Below are 27906 nucleotides of genomic sequence, written 5' to 3' on the forward strand. Positions count from 1 at the left end.
ACATCTTCCACCTCCCTCTTCCTCACTCCTTGCTCGCTGGGAATCCTTAAGACCATCAGGAAACCAACAAATGAGGGGAAAAAATATGATCAGAGAAAGAAAGAACAATAAAGTAGAATAGGCAGTAACACAACTCCATACATGGAACCACAATGCTACTGACGAATCGAGGAAGGTGAATTGTTGCCATATAAACCAATTGTGTGCTTATTTTCCAATCACCTTCCCCTTTCCCTTGTTACAGTGTGCCCGACCCTTTAAAAACCAGGCATATCGATATGGAAAGAGAGGCAAAGCGGCTGGTAGTTCTCGCCTTAGCAGGTGGCGGGGCCTCTCACCCGCCAGCCCCACAGCTCAGTTGCTCATGCCATATAGTTGTATTGTAATCTAAGCAGCTGTCACAGGGCAGCCCCCGATCCCGCCCCTCCCACTTCATCCGACATGGAAGTACACGGATATTTGGTTCATGCGCGAAGCGGCTCCTCCGTGCCCTCCCCACAAAATTAAGAGGCAGCAGCTGGTGGAACAGCATGTGGGGAGGAGCAGGTTGGTGGGGACAGGAGCCCCCACAGAGGAGCAGAAGGATACGCAGTCCGTTGGGACAACAGCGTGCACCGTCCCGGGCGCCAACGTGTCCCTACGCCCGGGACTCTTTTTTTGTATTGGGTTTGTTACCCAGAAGCGCATCAATTTCCTGGACCACCTGGGGCGTCAGCTGGGTTAGAACCTGTAAAGAAAGATGGCTTCCGTTAGGAGATAATGCAGGTGTCTTGTATCCTACCCAGAATCCCCTTCTCTTACGAATCAATCATGTGCCTTGTTCTGTTCTTAACATGAAAACTGCAGCCTCAGTTTGCCTTGGGGCCATGTGGGGAACTTAAACTTAAAAAACATTTAATGGCATAAGTAATATTATAATTGTTACAGAAGGCTCATAAAATATGCAGTCATTAAGATAAAAACATAGGCCAGTAAATTCCAATAATAGAAATTACAAACTTTGGGCTTTTTGAACTTTCATCACATCCACTAGAAAATTGGCATCATCTACAGTAACCTCCGGATCGGAATCATTCAATAAAAATTGACGTTTTACTTGGGTAGGTAGGTGATATTTGGAAATAAGCCAATTTTTTAACCATTTCCCACAGGGTATTTCGTATAGAGGGCAGACAAACAAAATATAATCCATTGAGTCCAAGGAATAGGTATCACAGGGACAAATCCTTTCCTGGATTGGTATTTGTTGATACTTTCCATATAGCATCCTTGAAGGAAAGGCATGGCTCTGCGGAGGGATGGGATGTGCAGAGTATGAAAATAATGGGGAATATTGTCAGTTAAATTCTTGAGACCCAACATTGCTGGGGAGCAGACCAAGGGTTGAATGGGGAGTAACTTCTGACGCTCCATATCCAAGAAACGCAGTTTAATAATTTTAAAAATATGGGCCTCAGTAGTTAAAGCCAGGTCATCCACAGAGACTCCAGATGATCTGATTTTGGACAGAATTAGACAATCCCAGGAGGTATTATGAAGTTCTTTTAGCAGCAGAGACATTAGAGAACCACGCTCTGTTCATGTGGGGAAGAAAGAAGAGGTTTAACTCTTCCACCTCCTTTAACATGCTAATAGCGGTGGTGGAGGTGGAGCCAGCGTGGTGTAGTGGGTAAGAGCGGTGGTTTGGAGTGGTGGACTCTGATCTGGAGAACCAGGTTTGATTCCCCTCTCCTCCACATGAGCGGCGGAGGCTAATCTGGTGAACTGGATTTGTTTCCCCACTCCTACACACGAAGCCAGCTGGGTGACCTTGGGCAAGTCACAGTTCTGTTCGAGCTCTCTCAGCCCCACCTACCTCACAGGGTGTCTGTTGTGGGGAGGGGAAGGGAAGGGTGATTGTAAGCCGGTTTGTCTCCCTTAAGTGGTAGAGAAAGTCTGAGTATAAAAACTAATTCTTCTTCTTCTAAGAGTGAGACCGAATGGAGGTGGAGGGGTTAAATCTCTTCTTTCTTCCCCATCATGACTCTAAGGCAAACTGAGGCTGCAGAAGCCTGCAATCTGCATTTTAGAGGTGTGTTTTTCATCTAGTCTGTTTGAGCTTTATGTAGCACCGTGTGTATTCTATATGATGCAGAAGAAGAATTATTAGCACAGAAAGTTTTCGGAACATAGAATTCTGCACCCGGGGAGGGGGGACACATCACAATTTTCATTTTTTAAATGTTTCTAGTCCTTATGAATGCAGTGTTAGGCATGTCTTGACAAAAGCAGGTGGGAATTAGCAGGATTCCAGGGATCAGAGTTGTGGGGTCTCTTCTCCAAAGGATGGGGTGTCAATAGCTCTGCTTTAATTCAACTATCCCTCTGGCAGCCAACATTTTGTGCAAGTATCTAACAAATCTAGTCTGAAGCAGGAGACATTCTGATATACATTATCAGAGAGAAAAACAAAACAGGAGCTTTGTGGCACCTTTTGTGCCAAAACAGTCATAGAATCATAAGAGTTGGAAGGGACCACCAGGGTCATCTAGTCCAACCCCCTGGCAATGCAGGAAATTCACAACTACCTCCCCCCCACACATACCCAGTGACCCCTACTCCATGCCCAGAAGATGGCCAAGATGCCCTCCCTCTCATCATCTGCCTAAGGTCATAGAATCAGTATTGCTGACAGATGGCCATCTAGCCTCTGCTTAAAAACCTCCAGGGAAGGAGAGCTCACCACCTCCCAAGGAAGCCTGTTCCACTGAGGAACCGTTCTGTTAGAAAGTTCTTCCTAATGTCTAGACGGAAATTCTTTTGATTTAATTTTAACCCGTTGGTTCTGGTCCTACCTTCTGGGGCAACAGAAAACAACTCGGCACCCTCCTCTATATGAGGGTGTCAGCCATGAGGAGGTACGGCAAGAGAAATGACTGAATCATGAATCATATGAGCCTACCCATACACTTTGGTCATCCTTGGATGCCCTGCTTTGAGGGGGGGCCCCCGCCCCCGCAATTGAAGGCTAGACAAATGGTGACCTGGGAAAGGGCCTTCTCGGTCAGGGCACCAAAACAATTGGCAGGGCCACCTGTCTCCCTCTATCGTTGTCTTCCACCAGCGGGTGAAGACTTTTTTGCTTCATTTTCCAAATAATGGCTACAGGCCCTCCTTCCTGGTTCTGGTGTTGTTTGTTTATGTGTTTTTATTGAATTATTTTATAATTTTAAATACTATTTTTAATTGTTCAAATAATTGTATGTTCGCCGCTTTGGGGACCCTGATTGGGTGGAAAGGCAGCATAAAAATGTTTAAAATGAATAAATGAACACATGAATCCATTCCAGCTTCCATTTGCCAGCCATCTGTAGGGCTTCAGAAAGAGAAGGAAGCCGGATGGAAATTCTGATCTGTTTCCAACATCATCGGTAATCTGCCCACGGCTCATTTTCCCTTCCTCTTCCTCCACCATCTCACCAAAAAGTCAGTTTTGTAACTGCCTGTGGCAGTTTTGTTAGAGCACAACTCAATTCCTTAGTCCCCCCCCCCCCACTCCTATCCTTTTAAAAATGTAAAATTGTCACTATAAAGTCAAGGCTTGGCAGAGGTAATCAATCGATTCAACAGCGTAGCTGGAACGACTCGGCTCTCTCCTTACCTGAATGGATCCCAAATTCTCAATGAGTTGATCGGTGCTGGAGACGCCAAGGAGGACGGAGCTGACCCCTTCCGAACGCAGGCACCAGGCTTTGGGGAAGGGTGGAATGGGGTGCGGGGGGGGGGGAGAAAAGCAAGAAGCATGAGTGAATGCAGGCTCCCAAAGACTTTTGGAGGGTTTCAAGGAGATCAGTAACCCTGAATGAAATGCATCTTCTTGAGACCGAAGCCAGTGAAGAATTTCTTGACCAACCACTGGCAGCTTGTTTGCCACAAGAGAATCTGAGCAAATGTTTACAATCCTAGAGCAGAAAAGAAGGTAAAGGCACCCTGGGCCAAACCTTGATCTATGACATGAACACATGAAGCTGCCTTCTACTGAATCAGACCCTTGGTCCATCAAAGTCAGTATTGTCTACTCAGACCAGCAGCAGCTCTCCAGGGTCTCCGGCAGAGGTCTTTCTCATCACCTACTTGCTGAGTCCCTTTAACTGGAGATGCTGGGGATTGAACCTGGGACCTTCTACATGCCAAGCAGATGCTCTACCACTGAGCCATAGGACCTCCCCATGGCTGTTACCTGCTGTCTGAGTCTCTCTCTAGACCACTGTAGTTGCAAGCTAGAGTACTGTACTACTGCAAATTACCCACACAAGCCAAGCTGACCCACCAACAAACACACAACCCACAGGGGCGACCTGTAAATTGTAGGCTGGGTCAACTGTAAACATGAAGCTGCCTTGCCTGAATCAGACCACCGGTCCATCAAGGTCAGTACTGTCTACTCAGAGTAGCAGTGGCTCTCCAGGGTCTCAGGCAGAGGTATGTAATGTCACCTACTACCTGATCTTTTTAACTGGACATGGCAAGGATTGAACCGGGGACCTTCTGTATGCCAAACGGAGGCTCTGCTGCTGAGCCACTCCCCCCCCCCATAATATTTACACACGCTTCCCCACCCATTTCACCCCTGCCTCCTTACTGAGCAGTGGTGGGCTGAGAGGGTGGAGGGCAGGAGGTCTCCCGCTGTAGCAGGAGTCCTGGTATGCCCTACATAACTCCATTTCTGGGGGCGCTTCCATCCCGCCCTTTGCCCCCCGCACCACTTCCTGCCTCCCCCTCACCGATAGCCAGTTGTGCCACAGTGCAGCCCAGACGCTCGGCAATGGGGTGGAGCTCCTTCACTTTTGCCTGCTGCTTCTTCCCATCTTCGCTCTGCAGCTTCTCCTTCAGCCACTGGTATCCCTGGGATGGAAAAAAAAAGCAAGCGCCGTCAGGAGAGGGGCCCAGAGCTAGGCTGGGAGCATTCCCCCCCTTCGACTGTGGCCAGCATTACTGTTTCATATCTGCAATGCTAGAAGAGACCCTGTCGCAGCAGTGGACTTGTGGTCTGCCTGGACTCCAGGGCCCAGGTAAAATATACCTGCCCTTCCGCTGCTGCCATGCTTGTATATATCGAAGAGTCCCTAAGATCAGTCGTGGGAATGGGCACATTGAACACATGATGCTGCCTTCTACTGAACCAGACCCTCGGTCCATCCAAATCAGTATTGTGTACTCAGACCGGCAGCGGCTCTCCAGGGTTTCAGGCAGGGGTCTTTCACATCACATACTTGCCTAGTCCCTTTAACTGAAGATGCCGGGGATTGAACCTGGGACCTTCTGCATGCCAAGCAGATGCTCTACCACTGAGCCATGGCCCCTCTTCTAAGCAGGCAGGACGGGCTCCTTCTGTCCAAGACCCTGACCATGGGGATTGTTAGTTCAAAGGTTCAAGGGAATGTCCAGGAGAACAAGACCCAGCAGGATCCTCCAGGGTCCCTGCACACTTAAGGGACCAGCATCCCTGCGCAAGGGCCGAGGAAGGGGATGTAAGGGGACCCTACCTTCATGGATGCCCGGCAGTTCTCCGGCACCCGCTCCTCGTACTTCCCGGTGATGAGACCACATGCCAGAGGGGACCATGTGATGGCCCCCACCCCTAACAGAGCAAACAAGAAAGGTGGAAGGTAAGGAGGATGAAAAACTGACTGCTCTCTTCTTCTCCTTCTGCTCCAAGGCTCACTGAAATACTGCCCACAGACCTTCCTTGCCCATGGATCACTCTGGTCCAGGCTGTGCCTCCCAATTTTGCTTACCCATGGATTGCTCTCCATGAATTCCTGTACCCCCCCAAGGAGAACCCTCCTCTTGTCCCCCTGAATCTCCTCCCCTCCTCCCCTGATCCATCTCACCTCCTAGATTGTGGTCGCATGAACACATGAAGCTGCCTTCTACTGAATCGGACCCTGGGTCCATCAAAGTCAGTTTCATCTACTCAGAGTGGCAGCGGCTCTCCAGGCTCTCAGTCAGGGGTCCTTCCCATCACCTACTTGCCTAGTCCCTTTAACTGGAGATGCTGAGGATTGAACTTGGGACCTTTTGCATGCCAAGCAGAGGCTCTACCACTGAGCCACAGCCTATGTCCTCAACATATGGGTGCCATGGTGTCTACTGACATCTTTCCCACTAAGTGATTTTAGAACCTAGGAAGGGCTGGGTGGGGCATTTGTCCAGCAGGGCGTCTGATTGTGCAGATTAAAAAGCATCCTGTTAAACAGAGTTTTGGCTGTAACCTCGCTTCATGACATTTCGTGGCTGAGTCCACTGCCCTGTGTTCCAAAGGGACCCACAGGCTCAACAAGGTTGGGGACTCCTGTCCAAAAGGTAACCTACAGATCCCTCTGCTAGTCCACAGCTACCCCCGATCCACTCCAATAAAACACCACCACCCTGTCTTCCCCCCTTACCGATTTTGTGGTACAATTCGGGGAGCTGCGTCTCCACCTTGTCCCGCTGGAACATGTGATACTCAGCTTGCTCGCAAACAGGGGGGATGAGGTTGAACTGCCGCGCCACCGAGTACGCCTCCTGGTTTGGGGGAAGAGGGAAGGCAGCTGAACAGAAACGAAGGGTCCCTCGAGGGAAAGAGCACCGAGGGTCCCAAGCCTGGGTCCCAAGAGTGGAGGGAAAGAGTGGCAGAGATGTGGGGTGGTGGAAGGAACACGGGGTCACCAAGGGTCACATTTGGGAGAGGTTCCCCTATGTTAATAGAGCCCCAAAGCAAACATGCACAGGACAGAGGAACACATTAAAAGTGCCTCATAGTGAATCAGACCATTGGTCCATCAAGGTCAGTATTGTCTACTCAGACTGGCAGCAGCTCTCCAGGGTCTCAGGCTGAGGTCTTTCACATCCCCTACTGCCAGGTCCTTTTTAACTGGAGATGCTGCTGGGGATTGAACCTGGGACCTTCTGCGTGCCAAGCATAGGCTCTGAGTCACGGCACCTCCCCATGAAGCTGCCTTATACTGAATCAGACCATCAATCCATCAAGGTCAGTATTGTCTACTCAGACTGGCAGCAGCTCTCTATGGTCTCAGGCGGAGGTGTTCCAAATCACCTACTATCTGATCCTTTTAACTGGAGATGCTGTTGAGGATTGAACCAGGGGCCTTCTGCGTGTCAAGCAGATGCTCTACCACTGAGCCACGGCCCCACCAACAGCCCAGAACCCCCACGAACCCAGAGTTTACCATAATCTCCATGGCGCTCCAACGAGACGTCCCCCAGTACATGGCCATCCCCTGGTTGATCACATACGTCATGGCCCGGACAATCTCTGAAGGGGGGAAAGGAAAGGTGAGGCAGGGGCTGGGTTGGGTCTCACCCTTCCAGATGTCCTCTCTCGTTCGCAGATCATAGAATCATAGAGTTGGAAGGGACCACCAGGGTCATCTTGTCCAACCCCCTGCATAATTTAGGGATTTCACAACTACCCCGCATCCCAGTGACCCCTACTCCATGCTCAGAAGATGGCCAAGATGTCCTCCTCTCATAATCTGCCTAAGGTCATAGATCAGCGGCCCCCTCGCCTTACAGAGTCATCACAGGGGAAGTGATGGAAGGCAGGCCGGTAGACTGACTGTGTCTGCTAACTGCTGGGAACGGAAGCTCAGCAGGTGGAAAAGCCGGGGTGGGGGAGTTGCATTCAACTGACCACCCCCAAATCTGTGTCTAGGGTTGCCAGCTCCTGGAGATTTGGGGGGTGGAACCTGGGGAGGGTAGGATTTGGAGAAGGGGTGGGGGACCTCAAAAGGGTATGATGCCAGAGAATTCACTCTCCAAACCAGCCATTTTCTCCAGGGGAACTGATCTCTATCATCTGGAGATCAGCTGTTATTCTTGAGGAACTCCAGGCACCACCTGGAGGCTGGCAACCCTCTCTGTGTCCCATGTGGAAGACTGAGTGTCTGATTATGTTTGTGCTGCACAGCCTGCCGGTTCACAGTGGACAAGAACCCTCACTGGACTTTTCCTTAAAAAATATAAATTACTGCCTGGGATATATTGTTTATTTCAACCTTTGGACAATTTTATTCAAAACAAATAAATAGGTGTCTAGGAGTTTTCCATATTTAAAATATCAGCATTCAAATTGGTCCCCCCCAGCTCCGCAAATCGCACAATAGGTTCAGTTGTGGGTACATATGACACTGCAAAAACACAACTGCACTTCTGCTTGCAAATGCCATTCACAGCAAGCAAGCAAGCGCGCACACACACACACACGCAAACACAAGTTGCCCAAATTCTAACCCTTCTGCATTTATTTGCCATGGGAGCAAATGAAATTTGCCTCTCATGAAAAGCGTCACCAGACAGTATCTGTAGAACAAGCTGCCATTAAAGACGTAAGAGCAGCCCAGGTTGATTTTTCCAGGTCAGTTGGCAACCCTAACACACACACACACACACACACACACACACACAGTTTTTATACACTAGGTTACAAAAACGCCACAAAGATTTCTGTACCCACTCCCCACCTGGCGGACTCTACATGTGGGGGGGGGGACATGGGGGGTCTCCAGGGGATAGCAGTTGGGTTATGCACAGAGGGGTTTTTATCTCACTTAGGGGCTACGCCAGCTATGCAGGAGGGGGCATTATGGGATGGGTTAGGATTTACAAGGACCTGGTGCGGAAGGCCATTTATTGGGGGAGGGTATTGGGGAGGATATTTGCAGACAGCACTGGGATTCGGGGGTGGGGTGGGGCTCACATACCTCTCAAGTGGCTACCTGGAATGCAATTTTTAAAACTCTTCTTCTGCTAATCTTGTACACCCATGGTAGTTTCTGCGGGTAGCCCTGTTGGTCTGCAGCAGAACAGCTAGATTTGAGTCCAGTAGTGCCTTAGAGACCAACAAAAATTGGGGGGCTAGGGTTGCCAGGTCCCGCTTCGCCACCGGCGGGAGGTTTTTGGGGCGAAACCTGAGGAGAGTGGGGTTTGGGGAGGGGAGGAGCTTCAATGCCATAGAGTCCAATGGCCAAAGCAGCCCTTTTCTCCAGGTGAACTGATCTCTATTGGCTGGAGATCAGTTGTAATAGCAGGAGCTCTCCAGCTAGTACCTGGAGGTTGGCAACCCTACTGGCAACCCTACTCCACCCCCAAATCTCAAGGAATTTCTCAGCCTGGAATTGGCAAACCTACTTCATGGGGTGTGCATAGGGTTGCCAGGTCCCTCTTCACCACTGGTGGGAAGTTTTTGGGGCGGAGGCTGAGTAGGGTGGGGTTTGGGGAGGGGCTTCAATGCCATAGAGTCCAATTGCCAAAGTGGCCATTTTCTCAAGGTGAACTGATCTCTATCGGCTGGAGATCAGGTGTAATAGCAGGAGATCTCCAGCTGGTACCTGGAGGATGGCAACCCTATTGGGGGGTGAGCTCTGACTCTCAAGAGCTCATACCCTGAAAATCCTGTTGGTCTCTACAGTGTCCCTGGACTCAAATCTAACTCCTGAACAACTAAGGATGCCTTGTCTTACAGCTGCTGCACAATCCACCAACCTAAAGGCTTATTTACTTACACGAACACCTCCAAATGTCCCACTCCTGCCCTGAAGTAGGATAGCATCATTTGCAAAGTTATGGCGCTACTTCATTTACTGGAAGGGAGGGAGCGCACATGTGTCTTTTTTTCCTTACCCCAAAGTTCAAACATCTGCAGACACCACAATAATCACCAGGAGACTATTTCAGGAGCCCCCAGGCCAATCTGGGACAGGTAACAACTAAGGCTGCTTACTCTGGGTTGGGAAATTCCTGGAGATTTGGGGGTGGAGCCTGGGGAGGGACCTCAGTGAGGTATGATGCCCTAGAGCCCGCCCTCCAAAGCATGCATTTTCTCCAGGGGAACTGGTCTCTGTAGTCTGGAGATCAGTTGCAATTCTGGGAGATCTCCAGGCCCCACCTGGAGGTTGGCAACCCTAGACTTGCAAGCCTACCCTGGCAGTGGGCCCCCATGGCATGAGGAGCTGCTCGGGTGGTCCGGTCAGCCCCTCACTTCCCAGCAGAGCTCTTTAGACCACATCTCCGTGACCCCGTCCATCAAGAACACAACCAACGCTTTGACTTCTCTCAACTCACGATTCTTCCCAAGATAGCCCCCAAATCTCTCCATGAAGTAGCTTAATTTCAAACATACGACTGAGTCCTGTCCTTCAATGAAGGACTTGAGAGGTATGGGGGGGTCAGGACTCTCAGGCAAAGGATTTGGGGAGGGGGGCAGCCAGGAGGATGGTTTGTGGGTTTGTTTTGAGTTTATCGGGGGGGGGGGGTCTGCAGTACCTTCCAGCAAGAGCAATCGGAAGTTCGGGTCACATTCTGCAAGGGGGAAGGAGAGAACTAGTGAGAGACGGTCGGAGTTCGGGAGTCTGCCCAGCAGCGGAAGAGCCGGACTTTCGACTCTGGGCCTCTGCCCCAGGTGCCTTGGTTTGGCCTCGGGCAAGTCACACACTCTCTCAGCCATGTCCCCGCCCCCCCTCCTGTGGCCCCCCTCACCGTATTGCTGATGTGAGTGAACACATGAACACAGTGAATCAGACCCTCAGTCCATCAGAGTCAGTATTGCCTACTCAGACTTGCAGTGGCTCTCCAGGGTCTCAGGCAGAGCTCTTTCACATCATCACCTACTCGCCTAGTCCCTTGAACTGGAGATGCCGGGGATTGAACCTGGGACCTTCTGCATGCCAAGCAGATGCTCTGCCACTGAGCCACGGCCCCTCTCAAACATTACATTAGTGCAAAGATTACATTCGTGCAAACATTTCAGTTAAATACTGTGTACAAATCCAAGTAGGATATGCAGAGGAGCTACGGGGGGATCGCAGAGAGATTCTGAGGGTCTCCCAGCCACAAAGGGACGTGTTTCATCCACCCTGTAAGCTGCCTTGAGTTCCGTAAGGTTGGAAGGCAGCTGAATAATGTTATTTATTTATTTATTTATTTATTTATTTATTTATTTAGAAAGAAAGAAAGAAAGAAAGAAAGAAAGAAAAAGAAAGAAAGAAAGAAAGAAAGAAAGAAAGAAAGAAAGAAAGAAAGAAAGAAAGAGGTGTAGCGGGGAACTCCTGAGTTATTGGAGGGGGCCATTGAGAGGCTTGCTGACTAGGACGGGAGGGGCTAAAGGTATGGGGGGGCTTGCTAAAAAGACCTGGGGGCACATGTTTGATTTCCCCTCCTGCTATTGCAAGAAGGAAGGCCAGGATGCCAATGCATAAGAACCCCTTGAGGCTTTGTGAGGGGTTCACTCACCTTCCATGGGGCTGTTGGCATCCATCCGGTTGGCAAACACAATGTCCACGTATTCTAACTGAAGCCGCTGTAAGGAACCTTTGAGCCCTGAAAGGCCAGGGAGAGGAAAACATTGGCATGGCAGCCCCTCCCAAACTTGACAACACCCCTCAAAGTACTTAGAAACAGGCTACCCCTCATCTCCCGCTCCAGGAACCCCCAACCCTCTACTTTCCAGGCTCTAAATCCACCAACCCTTTCCTGGCTAAAAAGAGAGGAAATTCTACTTCCCTTCCCTAGACTCATGACAATTCCATCTGCACCTTAAAACCCCAAACCCTCCCCTCGTAGGGTTGCCAACCTCCAGGTGGAGCCTGGAGATCTCCTGGAATCAAAACTGATCTCCAGATGACAAGAGATCAGTTCCCCTGGAGAAAACAGCTGCTCTGGAGGGTGGGCTCTGTGGCATTATACCCCACTGAGACCCCTCCCCTCCCCAAACTCCAACTTCCTCAGGCTCTCCCTCCAAAATCTCAAGGAATTTTCCAACCTGGAGTTGGCAACCCGATCCCCTCTTCATTTCCTCATTTAGCAACCACCCCACATCGCCCCTTCCTTATGACCCCCCACTGATCATTGCCCTGCCTCCACACGCCTTCACCCCCTATTTATTTATTTGATTTGTAACCCACACTTTTCCATCCAAGGTATGGCTCAGGGTGGCTTACATCAGTCGAAATACAGCCCTACACCCTGATCTAGCCTCCCTGCCCCCCAGTCCTGGCCATTCCACCCACTCCTCAATATTCTGCTCACCCAACTCCCAGCCGTCTCCAGCCCCTTCCCCCACCCCCACCTTACCCTCAATTATGTGTTTCCGGGATAAGCCCCTCTCGGTCTCAGCCCTTTGAGGGAGAAAACAAAGGAAAAAGAAATGGGAGGAGGGTATTCAAAACATGACCCTCTTCCCACGATAATCCCTCCAGTAGAGACTCCGTCCAATGCCACATTTCTTGGAGATGCCTGCTTTGTGAACTGTCGAGCTCCAGACTCAAATTGTGTCCCTCACCCAAGCTCGCCCCTTCCTCTGCTTCTCCCTGCAGCCAACCCCCTTGGCCCAGACCCCTGCTGCTCTCCTTTACAACATACAAATTCAGTGTCCCCCCACCATAGAAGACCCTCAATCCCCCCTCTTCATCTCCCCAGGTGTTCTTTGCACTTACTGGCCACCCCAGTAGATCTTTGTGGTGACAACGTAGCTCGAACGCCTGCGACAGATGGAAGGGAGAAGGTTAATATGGGGGTGGTGGTGGAGCATCTCCTATTGAATCTGGGGAAGGCTCAAGGCTGAGGGGAGAGTCTTGATGCTGGGGTGGGGGGTGTTTACCTCCATCCTTTGCTCTTCAGGATGTTCCCTAAGGTTTTTTCTGCTCTGGAAGGAGGAAGAAACATGACAGGAAAGGTAAAAATAACGCCAAGCAGAAAGCCCCGATCGATTTATCCAATTACTCAAACCAAAGATGCGCTTCCGCCTCCAGCATGATCGATTAGTGGGACTGATGAGGACACAAAAAGACTCCAGAGTTCTCAGGGAGAGTCACCCTGCAACTGCACAGACATGGGGGCTCCTTCCGCCAAGCCAGGTGGAAAGATGGTACAAGAAAACCAGGTTCCAACGCATCACCCAAAGCATCACTTAGCAGTGTGCGTTTTGGGGGCGAAAGCTGTTTCCCTCTAGCCACATAGAATCATAGAGTTGGAAAGGGTCACCAGGGTCATCTAGTCCAACCCCCTGCACAATGCAGGAAATTCACAACTACCTCCCCCCCACACCCCAGTGACCCCTTACTCCATGCTCAGAAGATGGCCAAGGTGCCCTCCCTCTCATCATTTGCCTAAGGTCATAGAATCAGCATTGCTGACAGATGGCCATCTAGCCTCTGCTTCAAAACCTCCAAGGAAGGAGAGCTTACCACTTCCCGAGGAAGCCTGTTCCACTGAGGAACAGCTCTAACTGTTAGAAAATTCTTCCTAATGTCTAGACAGAAACTCTTGATTTAATTTCAACCAGTTGCTTCTGGTCTGACTTTCTGGGGCAACAGAAAACAACTCTGAACCATCCTCTATATGGCAGCCCTTCAAGCTCTGTGCTTCTGAAAGGGGACCGTGTTCACCTCCGGCCTGTGCCGAATTTTCCACTGAGCCATTCTCCAAAAGTGATGGGCCTTGAACTTGTTTGCCTTTGTGGTGATTTCATTCTTATTTTCTGTATTTGATTAGAAAGGGGTCCTCCCCCCACACCTTTCCCAGCTACAGTTTTCTGCTGAGCTCTCTTGATCACAAGTATCTTGAAACCCCAGTCGCAGATGTGAAGCCCCTCGGCAGTCCTGCTCTCAAGCAACTCCACATTTAGCTCAGGCCAGCCTGGGACTGCCTGCGTTTGCATTCTCTCACCAAGTCCTCCTTCTGAACATTCCCCACCCCCATTGCCTGACATCGTCTTGCATCCTACTTCTTCCTTCCCTTCTAGCTATCCCTAAATCTGGCCTGACAGAATCATGTCATGGGGTTTTAATTGTGATTCTGGAAAGTCCTGAGACAGCTCTTTGCCTAGAAAGTGTCTGGCAGGCAGAAATAACACAGGGTAGGCGGGGGACAGTTTAGAAGGCGGGGGGACTATTTAGATCTGAGAGAAGACAGAAGGGGATGGTTGATCTTTGGTAACTAGGCAGGGCTGAGCCAACTAATAGACCCCAGGGGGCACACGCTTGGAAGAAAGGCCACTAACTAGCAAAGAAGAGTGCCCTGGGCATGTGCAGAGTGCCTTTCTTTTATTGCTGAGTTCCCACAGATGTCAGGGTTTAAGCTTACAGAATGAAGCGCCAGAATCTGTCTTTTTAGCAACTGGCTCCTGAGAAAGGAGATCTGGCAGGCAAGACTTGGGAGCTGACACCTAAGGACCTTTGGCCATTCGGCCCAGAATAAAGGTAGCAACTACCTAGGGCTCATTTTTTTTGGTCTTGCCTTCTGTAGCACCTTGTAGAAGGAAGGAAGAATTTCATATGGTGCTGCTTCACCTGTTGAATTTCTCCTTTCTATGGAACTATTAAAAGCCCCTTAGCGCAGAGTGGTAAGCTGCAGTACTGCAGTCAAAAGCTCTGCTCACGACCTGAGTTGGATCCCAACAGAAGTCACATGAACATATGAAGCCACCTTCTACTGAATCAGACCGTTGGTCCATCAAAGTCGGTATTGTCTACTCAGACTGGCAACGGCTCTCCAGGGTCTCAGGAAGGGGTCTTTCGCATCACCTACTTGCCTGGTCCCTTTAACTGGAGATGCCAGGGATTGAACCTGGGACCCTTTGCATGCCAAGCAGATGCTCTACCACTGAGCCACAGTCAGTTTCAGGCTCAAGATTGACTCAGCCTTCCAAGGTCAGTAAAATTAGTACCCATCTTGCTGGGGGTAAAGTGTAGACGACTGGGGAAAGCAATGGCAAACCACCCCGTAAACACAGTCTGCCTAGTAAATGTCGTGATGTGGCGTCACCCCATGGGTCAGTAATGACCCGGTCCTTGCACAGGGGACTACCTTTACCTATGGAACTATTAAAGGTGCAGAAGACCTGCCAGAAAAGCAGGGACTGTCCTTAGAGATGCCCTTGGGTTCTATGCCCATTTCTCAAAAAAGACGTTGAGGCTATGGCTGAACATACTTGCCAGAAGCGTACACTTCGGCCGTGTCAAACAGGTTGATCCCGTTCTCATATGCAATGGTGAGCACGTTCTCTGCCATCTAGCATGCGGGAGAAAGAGAGAGAGAGAGAGAGAGTCAAATGACATGAACGCTGGTAACAGCTCCATCAGTTGGGTTGCCAACCTCCAGGTGAGGCCTGGAGATCTCCCAGAATTACAACTGATCTTCAGACTACAAAGATCAGTTCCCCTGGAGAACATGGTTGCTTTGGAGGGTGGACTCTACGGCATTATACCCTTCCCCTCCCCCAACCCTGCCCTCCTTAGGCTCCACCCCCAAAATCTCCAGGCAGTCAAATGGCTGTGAGATTCTCTCATGGAATTCAGGAACTGTACGTCTCTGGGATGAGGTCTTGTGGTCACTAATAAACAATTACCTACAAAGGTGTAGAATCATAGAACCATAGAGTTGGAAGGGACCACCAGGGTCATCTAGTCCAACCCCCGGCACAATGCAGGAAATTCCATACGACCTCCCCCCCACACCCCCAGTGACCCCCCTACTCCATGCCCAGAAGATGGCCAAGATGCCCTCCCTATCATGACCTGCCTAAGGTCATAGAATAAGCATTGCTGACAGATGGCCATCTAGCCTCTGCTTAAAAACCTCCAGGGAAGGAGCATTTACCACCTCCCGAGGAAGCCTGTTCCACTGAATCATAGAATCATAGAGTTGGGAGGTCCCATCAGGGTCATCTAGTCCAACCCCCGGCACAAGGCAGGAAATTCCATATGACCTCCCCGCCACCTCCCGAGGAAGCCTGTTCCAGAATTCCTAGGGTGGTCAGGTAAGCATGCAAGTGTGTGTGGGGAGACCCACAAAACTCAGTGGATTTAAATACACAGTGTGGAATGCCCAGAATGAGGGCAGGGTAGTTTATTCTTCTTGCCTCCATTTTATCCTCACAACAACCCTATGAGGTAGGTCAGGCTGCCCCAGCAACCTTTCATGGTAGAGTGGGGATTCAAACCGGGGTCTCCCAGATCCTAGTTGGACACTAACCACTGCACAGTGCTGCCTCTCAAAGCAGTTGTTGCCTGCAAGCCACACTCACCTCATCGGAGATCTGGGATCCAAAAGTCACCCACGTACCTGCAGGGGGACATGAAGATCAGGAGACGGAGCCACAAAGATGCTCCCAAACAGGCCGCGCTCCTTGCACTGTGTCCACCCAGCCCAAAGAGGCCTGCTGACGCCAACCCAGCTCAGCCCCCGCCCTCCACAGTAGAATTGGATTTTCGAGATGGTAAAAAGTGCTTCTGAACATGTGCAAAACACCCGTCTCTCATGCTCCCGGGCAACCCTTCCCAAGCCCCTCTCCTCCAGGGGAACTTACCAAGCCCGAGGCATGAAACGCGGAGTCCTGACTTCCCCAGGTTCCTGCAGGAGGTAGAAAGAGAACATGGGGACAAAGGTCAACCTTTGGGGTGGCAGGGAGTCCCCAAGAACCCTTGGATCATACCTACAACCTCTCTCTTTGTGTAAAGAACCGGCAAGTCGCAGCCGAACCTATGGCAACCCAGTAGGGGTTTCAAGGCAAGAGACCAACAGAGGTGGTTTGCCATTGCCCTCCTCTGCATAGAGACCCTGGACTTGAACACATAATACATGAAGCTGCCTTCTACTGAATCAGACCCTCGGTCCATCAGAGTCAGTATTGCCTACTCAGACCGGCAGCGTCTCTCCAGGGTCTCAGGCAGGGGTCTTTCACATCATCACCTACTCGCCTAGTCCCTTGAACTGGAGATGCTGGGGATTGAACCTGGGACCTTCTGCATGCCAAGCAGAGGCTCTACCACTGAGCCACGGCTCCTCTCATCCAAGTACTGACCAGGGCTGACCCTGCTGAGCTTCTGAGATCTGTCCCATCCAGTCAGGAGACAACCTCTGTACCATTTCATATATCATGGCAGGGTCCTGAACAGCACATAGCAGGGTGGGATTCAATCTCAGCCTTGACGGTTTTGCCATAAGCACCATGATACAGCCAATGCGGGGTGGGGTCCTAAGAAAAGGATCTTCCAACAGTCTTGGAATGCAGGTTCAAGGGATATGATTTTGAGCAAGCTGACGAAGGGGACACTTCCTTGTGGCCAAGGGGCATGTCTTGCCAAAGCTGGTGTGAGATGCACTACCTTGCAAATCGCCATGTCGTCAGCTGGATCAAGGCGGGTTGGGGCTGCTGATATTATTGGACTTGTCAGCGGCTTTCGACATGGTCGATCACAATCTGTTAGACCACAGTTCTGTGAAACAGAACTGTTCCACCAGGCCTACATCTGAGGGCAGCCGCAAGCCTTTTTTAAAGCTGTTCTCCATTTTCATCATTTGCTGGCCTCCCCATCCCCCCCCAACTAGATCTGGGGGGGGGGGTCTGCTGTTCTCCAGGCCTATTTAGGGTCTCTAGTGGCACAAATGAAAGAGAATGCCACCTTGTTCTATTGTTGTAATGTAAAATGAAGAATGATTTTTATAGTATGTTTTAATATATGTTCTAACCTATGTTTTTATCCTTTTGTCACCCGTTCTGAGCCCGGCTTGCTGGGAATGAGGGCAGGATAGAAATGCAATAAATAAATATCTTTCGACAACCTGGAGAGCACCTTTTTTTTACCTGACCTGCTCATTCCATGCAGGGCTGGTTCCAGATTTGCCCCCTCCCCCGCCTGCCACCAGCCCCCCACTGGCACCTTGCTTTCCACCCTCCAGGCATCTATCTCCCCCACCTGCCTGCCTGTCCACCTGCTCACAAGCCTACTCACCGCCCGCGCTCACAGCCGCCGATACCACCTGCGTGCTCTTTGCCTGACCGCTCAGAGCATTGCGTGCACCTGCTGTGCATCACACCTGCATGCTCTTCCCCAGCATGTTTAGCCGGGAGCACAGGTACCAACGCGCTCACAAGCAGGTGGAGGAAGGATAGGCAGAAGGAGAGGGAGGGATGGTGGCCGTGGACCCCGCCAAAAACCCTGGGCCCTGACAGCTGCCCCGCCTCAGGCTATGCTGACGGGGGGGGGGGGCAATGCTATGGATTAGAATGACTTAAAAAAACATGCATATGTGTGTAGTGTGTGTGTGTGTGTAAAGCTGCCCTTCCACTCCCACAACTGAGCACAAAAGGACACCAGATGTCAATCAACGGTTCTCGTGTATGCAGCATCAAATGTGTTTGGGAGGAATGAACCCACCCCCACGGGTTTCACGTGCCCCTTTGCTGACAGAGACAAGGTGGGTCAGAGAGCCAGAACTCCTGGGTCCTCTCTCCAATGCTGCTCCCGAGTTCCTAGAGTTCCTGGGAAGGTGTCGGGCTCCCCTTTTTGGCCCCCCTCACCCGTTCATTAGAGCCGTGCCGCTTCTCTCCTGGCTTCATTAGTGAGTCAAACCACCGCTGAGAGCCGTAACGTGATAAAAATAGACCCTCGTCAGCATGCTGAGCTGGGGGGCTTCGAAACAGGGTCAGTTCTGCCAATGGCTGGAAGTTTCTGCTACTCAGACAATGGGGTGGAGGATGGAGCAGAGCCACAGGGAGCTTGCTGGTCCAATGTCCCTCCCCTCCCACCCCCAGTTTGTGAACCAAACGGACAGGAACACCAGCTGCGACAGATGAACAGGGGCTGTGTAGCCCCAGCTGCTGGAGTAAATATTGGTAACAAGCTGGACATGCGGGGGTGGGGGGACCCTGCAAAAATGCTTTTGCAAAAATACTCAGCCCTGAAACATGTGGATGAGCAGTACCACTGAGAATGTGCAGAGTGCTTTTCTGTCTCACTAAGTACCCATGCCCTGCCCTAGATGGCCCAGGATAGCCTGATCTTGTCAGATCTCAGAAGCTAAGCAGGGTCAGCCCTGGTTAGTACTTGGAGGGGAGACCACAGAGGAAGTCCAGGGTTGCTATGCAGGGGCAGGCGATGGGAAACCACCTCTGAACGCCTCTTGCCTTGAAAACCCTACAGGGTCACCAGAAGTCAGCGGTGACTTTCCACCACCACCAAGTAACCATCACTATCCAATGGGGAACAGGATAAGGCATAGGTGGTGAGACCCCCAACATCTCGTTTTAAAAACTAAATCCAGCTGGATTCATTAAGCTCAGAGATTCAGGATGGGACTCAGCTATCCTCTTCCCTTTACTCTTCATTCACCCTGATGATCTCCCAAGGCAAGACAGCTAGACTGGGAAACGAGTGCCAATTTGGGGCCCACCAACTCTTTGTTTCTAACAGGCCCTGCTCCTGTGCATTCATCAGCTCCCTGATACAGGGAAACGAAGCCGCAGCCGTTTTCCGCCTCACTTCACTTCTGTGATAGTTAAAAGCATAAGAGCTGGGCCAGCCCAAAAAAGTTGGCAGTCTTTGCCTTGGTGTCTGTGTGTGAAAGGTTGTGAGTCTGAGAGAGGGGTGGTTGTGCCCAGCACATTGTGAGGGTCTCTGTTTATGTGTCTCTGCTTCCCATCACCTGCTATCAGTGAACTCGTAAAAGCAGTTCACACCTTCTGGTCTCACACCTTCCGCAGCAGACCGCCCCTGTCGTTGTGCAAGGAGCTCCACCGATGGTAAGCGCCCAAGAGGACAATGTGTATGTGCGTGTTCACCTATCCCTACCCAAAGGGGGTCCCAGTTTAGAATTCCCCGCCTTGGTTGACTCGGGGTGTGCCCGCACCATGATTAGTGAGGAAGCTGCCAAGAAACTGGGAGTCCGGCGCAAGCGGCTTCCGGGACCCCTCCGCTTTTCCCAGATGGACGGGAGCGATTTTAAACGGGGCCCAGTGACCCACCGAACTGCAGCCGTGATTATGTCTGTGGGAGAACATTGGGAACGCTTGTATTTTACCATCGCCCCTATTGTAACCCCAGTGGTGTTAGGGATGAACTGGCTACGGGGACACTACCCCTCCATCGACTGGGTTAAACGGGTGCTCTCGTTTCCCGAAAGCCCCTGTGGGTTGCATGACAGGGAACGGGTACTCAGGACTCCGGCCGCCGCATTGGTAGGGTCCCCCACCCCAACCTCCGTTCCTCATCAACTGCCCACAGAATACTCGCAGTTTCCGGATGTCTTTGATGTTAGAGAATGTGACGAACTACCTCCCCACAGAGAGACGGACTGTGCCATCGAAATTGTGGGGGAAGGCAAGCTGTCTAAAGGGAAGGTCTATCCCATGAGCCCTAGTGAGAAGGCGGTGTTACGGGACTGTCTGGATGCCAACTTGGCGAGGGGTTTTATACGCCCTTCCAAAGCTCCTTATTCGGCCCCAGCCTTCTTTGTGAAGAAAAAGACGGGAGATCTAAGACTGTGTATTGACTTTCGTAGGCTAAACGCGGTCACCCAGTCTAACGCTTACCCTCTTCCTCTTATTCCCGACCTTCTAGCACAATTGAAGGAGGGCCGAATCTTCACCAAACTGGACTTGGTGGAAGCATACCACCGCATTCGCATTAAAGAAGGAGACGAACCCAAAACGGCCTTTTCCAGCTGTTTTGGAATGTTTGAATATCTAGTCATGCCGTTCGGACTTTCGGGGGCTCCCAGTGTGTTTCTGCAATTGATTAATGAGGTTTTACATGATTTGCTGTTTCGGGGGGTGGTGGTATTTCTCGATGACATACTTATTTACTCTGAAACCATGGAAGAACATGTGCGCCTAGTGCGAGAGGTGCTCCAGCGGCTGCGGGAGCACAAACTGTATGCTAAGGTATCCAAATGTGAGTTCCACCAACCTTCCATTACATTTCTTGGGTACGTGATTTCCCACCAACGGTTAGAAATGGACCCCGCAAAGGTCCAGGCGGTGCGAGATTGGGAACCCCCCACTACCCGCCGCCAGCTTCAGCAGTTTTTGGGATTCGCTAACTTTTACCGAAACTTCATTCCCAATTTTGCCCAAGTTGCGCTTCCTCTCACTGCCCTGTTGCGTACCAAGGACAAGGGGGCTAGCGCCGCGCTTCCCTCAGCCCGTTTGCAATGGTCCCCCCAGTGCCAGCAGGCTTTTGAACGTTTAAGGCTACTTTTTTCATCCGAACCCGTTTTGGCTCACCCGGATTGCACCAAGCCTTTCGTGGTGCAGGTGGATGCCTCGGATGTGGCCATGGGCGGGGCCCTATTGCAGAGGGATGAAGGGGGGCGGTTGAGGCCATGCGCCTACTTCTCCAAAAAGTTTTCCCAGTCCGAAATCAACTGGGCTATTTGGGAGAAGGAGGCGGCGGCGGTCAAACATGCCCTCACCATATGGAGACACTTCTTAGAAGGTGCCGAACTGCCGTTTGAAGTGTGTACCGATCACAAGAATCTCGAGGCTCTCAAGGGAGCTAGAAAGCTCAACGCCAAACAAATTCGGTGGGCCCAATTTTTCGCCAAATTCCGGTTCACTCTCAAACATGTCCCGGGCAAGGAAAATGCCCTAGCCGACGCTTTGTCGCGACTTCCCCAGTATCGCAACGATTTCGATCGCCCTGTCGACTCCCTGTTCACTCCTGAGCAGCGTGGGGAGGTCCCCAGCTTAGCCATCACTACCCGGTCCCAAGCCCATCGACCAGAGACCCCCCCTATGCTCAAAGGTATCCCGGAAGCCTTCCAACAGCGGCTCCGGGACGCTTCCTTACAGGAGGAGGAGCACCATCTCCTCCCTACTGGCCTGGAACGAACCAACACTTGGTGGATGCAAGGGGGAAAACTGTATGTCCCATCCTCCCTTCGCAAAGAGGTATTGGGACTTGTACATGGTGCCAGGTTGGCAGGTCATTTTGGTTTCATAAAAACACTTCACCTGGTACGGAGGCAATTCTGGTGGCCTGGTATGAGAGCCGATGTGGAGCTGTATGTGGGCAGCTGCCCCACTTGCGCCACAGCTAAGAAACGGATGGGAAAACCCCCTGGGCTTCTCAAACCGCTGGAGAACCCCTCCCGCCCCTGGGAAGTCATAGCCATGGATTTTATCACCGACCTACCTCCTAGTCGGGGAAAAACGGTTCTCTGGGTAATCACGGACCTTTTTTCCAAACAGGTCCATTTTGTTCCATGTGCAGGTCTTCCTTCAGCCCAGGGTTTGGCTAAACTGTTTGTTACACATGTCCTCAGGCTACACTCGGTCCCGAGGAAGGTCCTCTCCGACCGGGGGGTCCAGTTTGTTGCCAAATTCTGGCGAGCCTTCCTAAAGCTCATGGGGGTGGAAGAACAGGGTTTGTCTTCCGCCTATCACCCCCAGACGGATGGTCAAACGGAACGAGTAAACGCGGTGGTAGAATGTTATTTGCGTTGCTATGTAAATTTCCACCAGGATGACTGGGTCGACCTGCTGCCATTCGCCGAATATGCGTACAACAATGCGCCTCATTCCTCTACCGGCTTTAGTCCCTTCCAAGTAATATACGGGACGGAATTCGGTCCTTTCGGTTCCGCCCCCGTCACGCCAGAGCTCCAAACCACCCCTGATCTTCAGGAGTGGGTCCAGGCAGTTAAATCTACCTGGCCATGGCTGCTCAAAAATCTTGAGAAGGCAAAAAGCAAGTACAAGGAACAGGCAGACAAACACCGGTCTCCGGGATGGGAGCTAAAGGTGGGGGAGCAAGTGTATCTGTCCACAAAAAACCTCCGCTCTCTTCGTCCCTGCAAAAACTAAGCGACCGTTATGTGGGACCTTTCCCCATTACCAGAGTAATCAATGAGGTCACTGTGGAACTGAAGCTCCCAAAGACCCTCAAGGGAGTCCATCCCGTATTTCATATTAGTCTCCTCAAACCTTATGTGGCAGCTCCCCAGTTCCACCCCCCTCCCGACCATGAGATTCCTACTGTGGTAGGAGGGGATACCCATCTGGAAATATCCAAGGTCTTAGATTCCAAATGGAAGAAGGGGAAACTGTTTTACTTTGTTCGTTGGAAAAACCTTGGGTCCGCTCACGACGAGTGGGTGGCCGCACCCCACATGGCGGCCCCTCGCTTGGTCCGAGAATTCCACCTCGCTTATCCCGATAAGCCTCGCCCTCTCGAGGACCCCGGAGGGGGGCCTTAAGGGGGGCAGAATGTGAGGGTCTCTGTTTATGTGTCTCTGCTTCCCATCACCTGCTATCAGTGAACTCGTAAAAGCAGTTCACACCTTCTGGTCTCAGGCGCCAGGCCTGATTGCCCCAAGTATCTTCCCCCCCCCCGCTGTTCTTCCTGTCAGTACTCCCTCAGGCCGATGCGGCCTTGGAAGTGTGATAGCTTCACCAGACTTCCTGGGACTCGTCTGATGTTTTGTATTATGCCAAGCTTGTAACTTCCCATAACAATAAGTGTGAACCCCAGTGCCCCAGTGCCCTGGAGTCAATATATTCTGTAAACCCGATTAGCCCCTCACTTGCAACTTGCTACCTGTGCCTGTCTCATCTCCTGATGTCTTCAATAAATCCTTTGTTTCTTTATCAACGTCTGAACATTTGATTTGGAGAAGTTAACCCAGAGAGAGGGGATCTCTCACACACATCCTCTTCCCTCTCTCCCCCGCCCTTTCTGCCCTGAAGAGGAATAATGTCACAGTCCCCCAAATACCAGATGCTGTTGATTCAGATCGCGACTCAGGCTCATAATTAAACCATAATGGATCTGCAGAAAACAGACCGTGGGGAGGGCCAGAAATACAATCCGTGCTCCCCCGCCTCAACTCCAACCGTGCTCCAATGGGTCAGAACAATTTCACCCGAGGACTCCATTGGACTTCACGGAACAAGGACTCCTCTCTCATTGCCCGAATAGGACTCCCCCCCCCCCCATCTCTCTCGCTCTCTTCCAGATTCTCTGTTGCAAAACAAGGCCAGCCCTTTTTTGCTGGGAACCTGCCCTGGGAGAACGGGAAGAGAGGGTGCTTTTTGGAAGTGAAAGAAAGAGCCAGACAGGTCTTCCCACCACGGATCTGAATGGGGATTTCTTGCCATGGGCATCTCAAGAAAGCCAGCCAAACTACATGCAGAAGAGGACGAGCAAAACCTCCTAGCAGGGTTCCTCTCTAACATTCTTCATTTCCAGAAAGAGATCAGAGAGGAGGGAATCAGTGGTTTCTTTGCAATCCACAGAAACGTCTCCAACCCGGTTGCCTAATCCAAGCTAGCCATGCAATCGTATGACTCAGAAATTTGTACTCTGAGTAAGAAACATTATTCACAAATTAAGAAGCTTTTACCTACTTATAATAAGCACCTTCCTTAAAAAAGTAATAACTGCCTTCCGTTTCTCCTTGGAGCACTCCAGTATACCCACTGCCAAAGTGGGGAGGGTGTTATTATTTTACTTGTGTAAAATCACTTACAGGTGTCAGAATTCCAGCATAAACCCACCCTGATTTGGAGCAGAAGAGGGTGGGCAGAAGTGAGTGAGATGCTATGGCTTGTGGGGGGGGGGGGGCACTTGCTACCACAATTTAAAACCCTCAACAACTTTCCTGTTCTAAAGACAAGGTCATGAAGCTGCCTTCTACTGAATCAGACCATCAGTCCATCAAGGTCGGTATTGCCTACTCAGACTGGCCGTGGCTCTCCAAGGTCTCAGGCTGAGTTTTTTCAAATCACCTACTGCCTGGTCCTTTTAACTGGAGATGCCAGGAATTGAACCTGGGACCTTCTGCATGCCAAGCAGATGTCCTGTAACTGAGCCACAGCCCCTCACCTTAAAATGTGGACACAGATGAAGCTGCCTTCTACTGAATCAGATCCTCGGTCCGTCAAGGTCAGTATTGCCTACTCAGACAGGCAGCAGCTCTCCAAGGTCTCTGACAGAGGTCTTTCACAGGAGATGCCAGGGATTGAACCTGTGACCTACTGCATGCCAAACAGGTACTCTTATTGATGAGCCACCCACAGCCCCTCCCAAAATATGATTAGCTTGAACACATCCCCTCCTGGGCCCACGCCATCAAGGCTGGGCTCTGGCTGGCAGTGGCAGGGCTCTGGAGGGGAAGGGTACATTTTGCTTAGGATTGCAAAATGAATGCATTTTTTGCATTTATTTATTTATATCCCACTTTCTCCACTTTCTCAAAGCAACTTTAGAACATCGTCCTCTCCTTCATTTTCTCACATCAGCAGCCCTGTGAGGTAGGCCAGGCTGAGTGTTTGTGATGGGCCCAAGGTCACCCAGCAAACTTTCATAGTTGAGGTAGGGATTCAAACTCGGGTAGCCCTAGGGTTGCCAGCTCCAGGTTGGGAAATACCTGGAGATTTTGGGGGTGGAGCCTGAGGGTAGAGTTTGGAGAGGGGAGGGACTTCAATGCCATAGAGTCCAATTGCCAAAGTGGCCATTTTCTCCAGGGGAACTGATCTCTGCCGCCAGGAGATCAGTTGTAATAGCGGGAGATCTCCAGCCACCACCTGGAGGTTGAAAACCCCTAGATCGCCCAGGGACCTAGTCCAATACTCCATCCACTACACAATGCTGGTCTTGCACCTGCCTGGGGGCAAACCGGATGAAAAGTCACCGAGATAAACTAATAACCCAAAAGCAAAATTTACAAAATCAGACTAAAGGAGATCAGAATGGCCTCCCCATAAAGAGCTGTATTTAGGTAGGGTCTGCTAGAAATTATTTCATTGGGAGAGGGGTACGCATCCTCCAGCTGCAGCCACGCAATTTGCCTCCCTCGCCCCAGGCTGCTGTCTGGCCTCGCTGCAGTCTCAAGAGACCAACATGACCCCCCCATCACCACGAGTCAAAGCCTGTCCTTTTAATCTGTTGTTCCGGCAGCATCGCTGGCTGCAGCCCAGGGGAACCTGAGCCGGGAGGCTGCAGTGATGGGATCTGCGAGGCGGTTTGGAGGGTGGCCAGGCCCAACAACAATCCGACTCGCGTGCGCCGGGGGGAATCGGACCCCGGAGTCCTGGCTGCCGTCCCGGGTGGCTTCGCTCCAAACTCCCTTGGCCCAAGGCCTCTGCCCGAGATATCGGGAGTCCTGCCTTCTTATTCCTGTCATTGACTCTCCAGGATTCTGGACTACCAGCCCAAACTTTGTCCTTACACATTAGACCCCCCCCCCAACTCTCAGAGACCCAGGGAACCCAGGAGTCCTGGCTGGGCTGCAACAGCTCCTCCCTCCCCCCATCACCCCTTAGGCCCTTCCTGTGACCAACCCCTACAGCTGAGGGCATTTCCACATTTGGGGGGGGGGGTCTAAATCATACTGCAACATGAACTCAAAACCACAAACTTTGCTTTCTTTTCTGCGGCATTATGATCAGCAACAACATGGTGTGCATGTGTCAAAGGCAGATTTTTACAGGCTCCCCCTCACCTCCCCCACAGGACACGCATGGCTTCTCTTCTGGCACTCTTCTCCATGTTGCTTTGACCCGCCCCCCACACCTTCCAGATTTCCCTTTGGGAGGTCCTGGCTCTGCCTCTGGACAAGCCACAGAAAGTCCTTCTACGCACAATGCGCCATTCGCTTATGGAAGTTGCTGCCCCAGGATGTAGGGAGGAAGCAGATCGTTTTGAAAGAGGCCTTCACCAGTTCATGGAGGAGAGGAGGTTTATGAAGGATTACATGGAGCCTCCATGTCCCAAGACAGTGTATCTCCAAATAACACTGGCTCGGAGGCAAACGGGAGAGGGGGTGTTGACTTCCTGCCCTCTTGTTTTTCCTGGGGCATCTTTCTGGCACCCCCAGGAAACAGAATGCCGGTTAGAGATACGCTGGGTCTTATCTCGCAGAGCTCTTCTTAGGCTCTTTGGCACCCCCTCTGTACCTGGAAGCCAGAAGCCTTCCTGATAAGTGCCCCCCCTCCTTGCTGTACCCCTGAGACCCCCAGTCCTATCGCAGGGGTCCCTGGGACCCAAAACACTCGGCTGCTGTTCCCCTCTCTCCCCCACCCCCACTTCTTCTTTCTTGCAGCAAACTGATTCACTTCGGGGGTCAGCAAATAACTGACCTGCCTTTAATTAAAATGCTAAACATGAAGCCGGAGGATTAAATGGAGGGGGGGGGAGAGAAGGCGACAAATGATTCGTTTGTGCAGCTAAATGTTTGGTTACATTGATGATTTGGATCCTTCTTGTGCGACAATCCACCCTGCTCCCCCCCCAACAAACACACCCCACCCCACTACAAAATCAAAGTTGACGTTCCTTTCCATTCCAGCTTTTGGGAGTCAGGAAGAGCCTCTCTTCCCAAGAAGCCCCCCCCCATCCCCTACTTTCTGACTCCCAGCAACCTCTGGGGTAGGCCAAGGCTAGAGAACCCGAGAGCCCCCCCATCAGAGTGGAAGTATGTAGACCCTTTGCCTCCCCCACGTGTGTTTTGAACTTGCACCTCCCCCTCCCACGGTGCACCCCCAAATCCCCTGCCCCCAAACCCATTCTTGGCCTCTTTATCCCTGCCTCCCCCTCACCACAACCCTTGACTAAAGTCTCTTTGAAAGAACCCCCCATGGAGTGACCCCCCCTTTGCTGTGCCTGCAACTCTTCTCTTGTCTGCAATACCCCCCCAGCCCAGAATCTGCCCCACCCACCAAAGGGACGCCCCCCTCAGTTCCACAGACCCACTTTGCTCTCAGCCCCCCACCAGCCAATGCTCAGGGCCCCTGACCCCCCCCACACCCACCATGCAACCGCTCACCCCCCGCCCCGCAGCTCCCATTCCCCTTTCTCCCCCTCGGCCCCAACAGGTCCCCCCTCCGCCGCTGCAGCCGGCCCCCTACCTGTAGTTCATGCCGGTGGCCCGGCCGGTGGACTCCCGCAGGACGAAGGCGATGTGGGGCAGGTTCTGGCCCAGCGCCCGGGGCCCGACGGCCAGGCGGGTGGCTTTGCCGGGGGGCTGGTACCCGCCGTTGCCCGCCCCCCCCGGGCCCTGGCCCCGGCCCCCCCCGCCGCACAGCCGGTCATCGCTGCTGCGGCTCCGCAGGTTCTGCTCGGTGCACGCGATCGACACTTGCAT

General features: G+C 51.7%; 1 protein-coding gene across 2 annotated transcripts; it reads right to left on the reverse strand.

The window, feature by feature from the left end:
- Positions 1–407: 407 nt before the first annotated feature.
- On the reverse strand, positions 408–27906 carry KCNAB3 (potassium voltage-gated channel subfamily A regulatory beta subunit 3). 2 transcript variants are annotated; one of them, XM_056863466.1, is made up of 15 exons: positions 27671–27906; positions 16349–16392; positions 16067–16104; positions 14972–15051; positions 12641–12685; positions 12477–12521; positions 12115–12158; positions 11275–11361; positions 10309–10344; positions 7215–7300; positions 6429–6549; positions 5526–5620; positions 4764–4884; positions 3641–3729; positions 408–727 (listed from the first exon to the last, which is right to left on the reverse strand). In XM_056863466.1, exons 1-15 carry the CDS (start codon positions 27904–27906, stop codon positions 638–640), a joined length of 1257 nt encoding a protein of 418 aa, XP_056719444.1. In that variant the 3' UTR covers positions 408–637. The 2 variants fall into 2 exon arrangements, with proteins under 2 accessions (XP_056719444.1, XP_056719445.1); XM_056863467.1 differs by lacking the exon at positions 10309–10344.

The sequence above is a fragment of the Euleptes europaea genome, chromosome 18 (genome assembly GCF_029931775.1).
Source record: "Euleptes europaea isolate rEulEur1 chromosome 18, rEulEur1.hap1, whole genome shotgun sequence".
NCBI lineage: Eukaryota > Metazoa > Chordata > Lepidosauria > Squamata > Sphaerodactylidae > Euleptes > Euleptes europaea.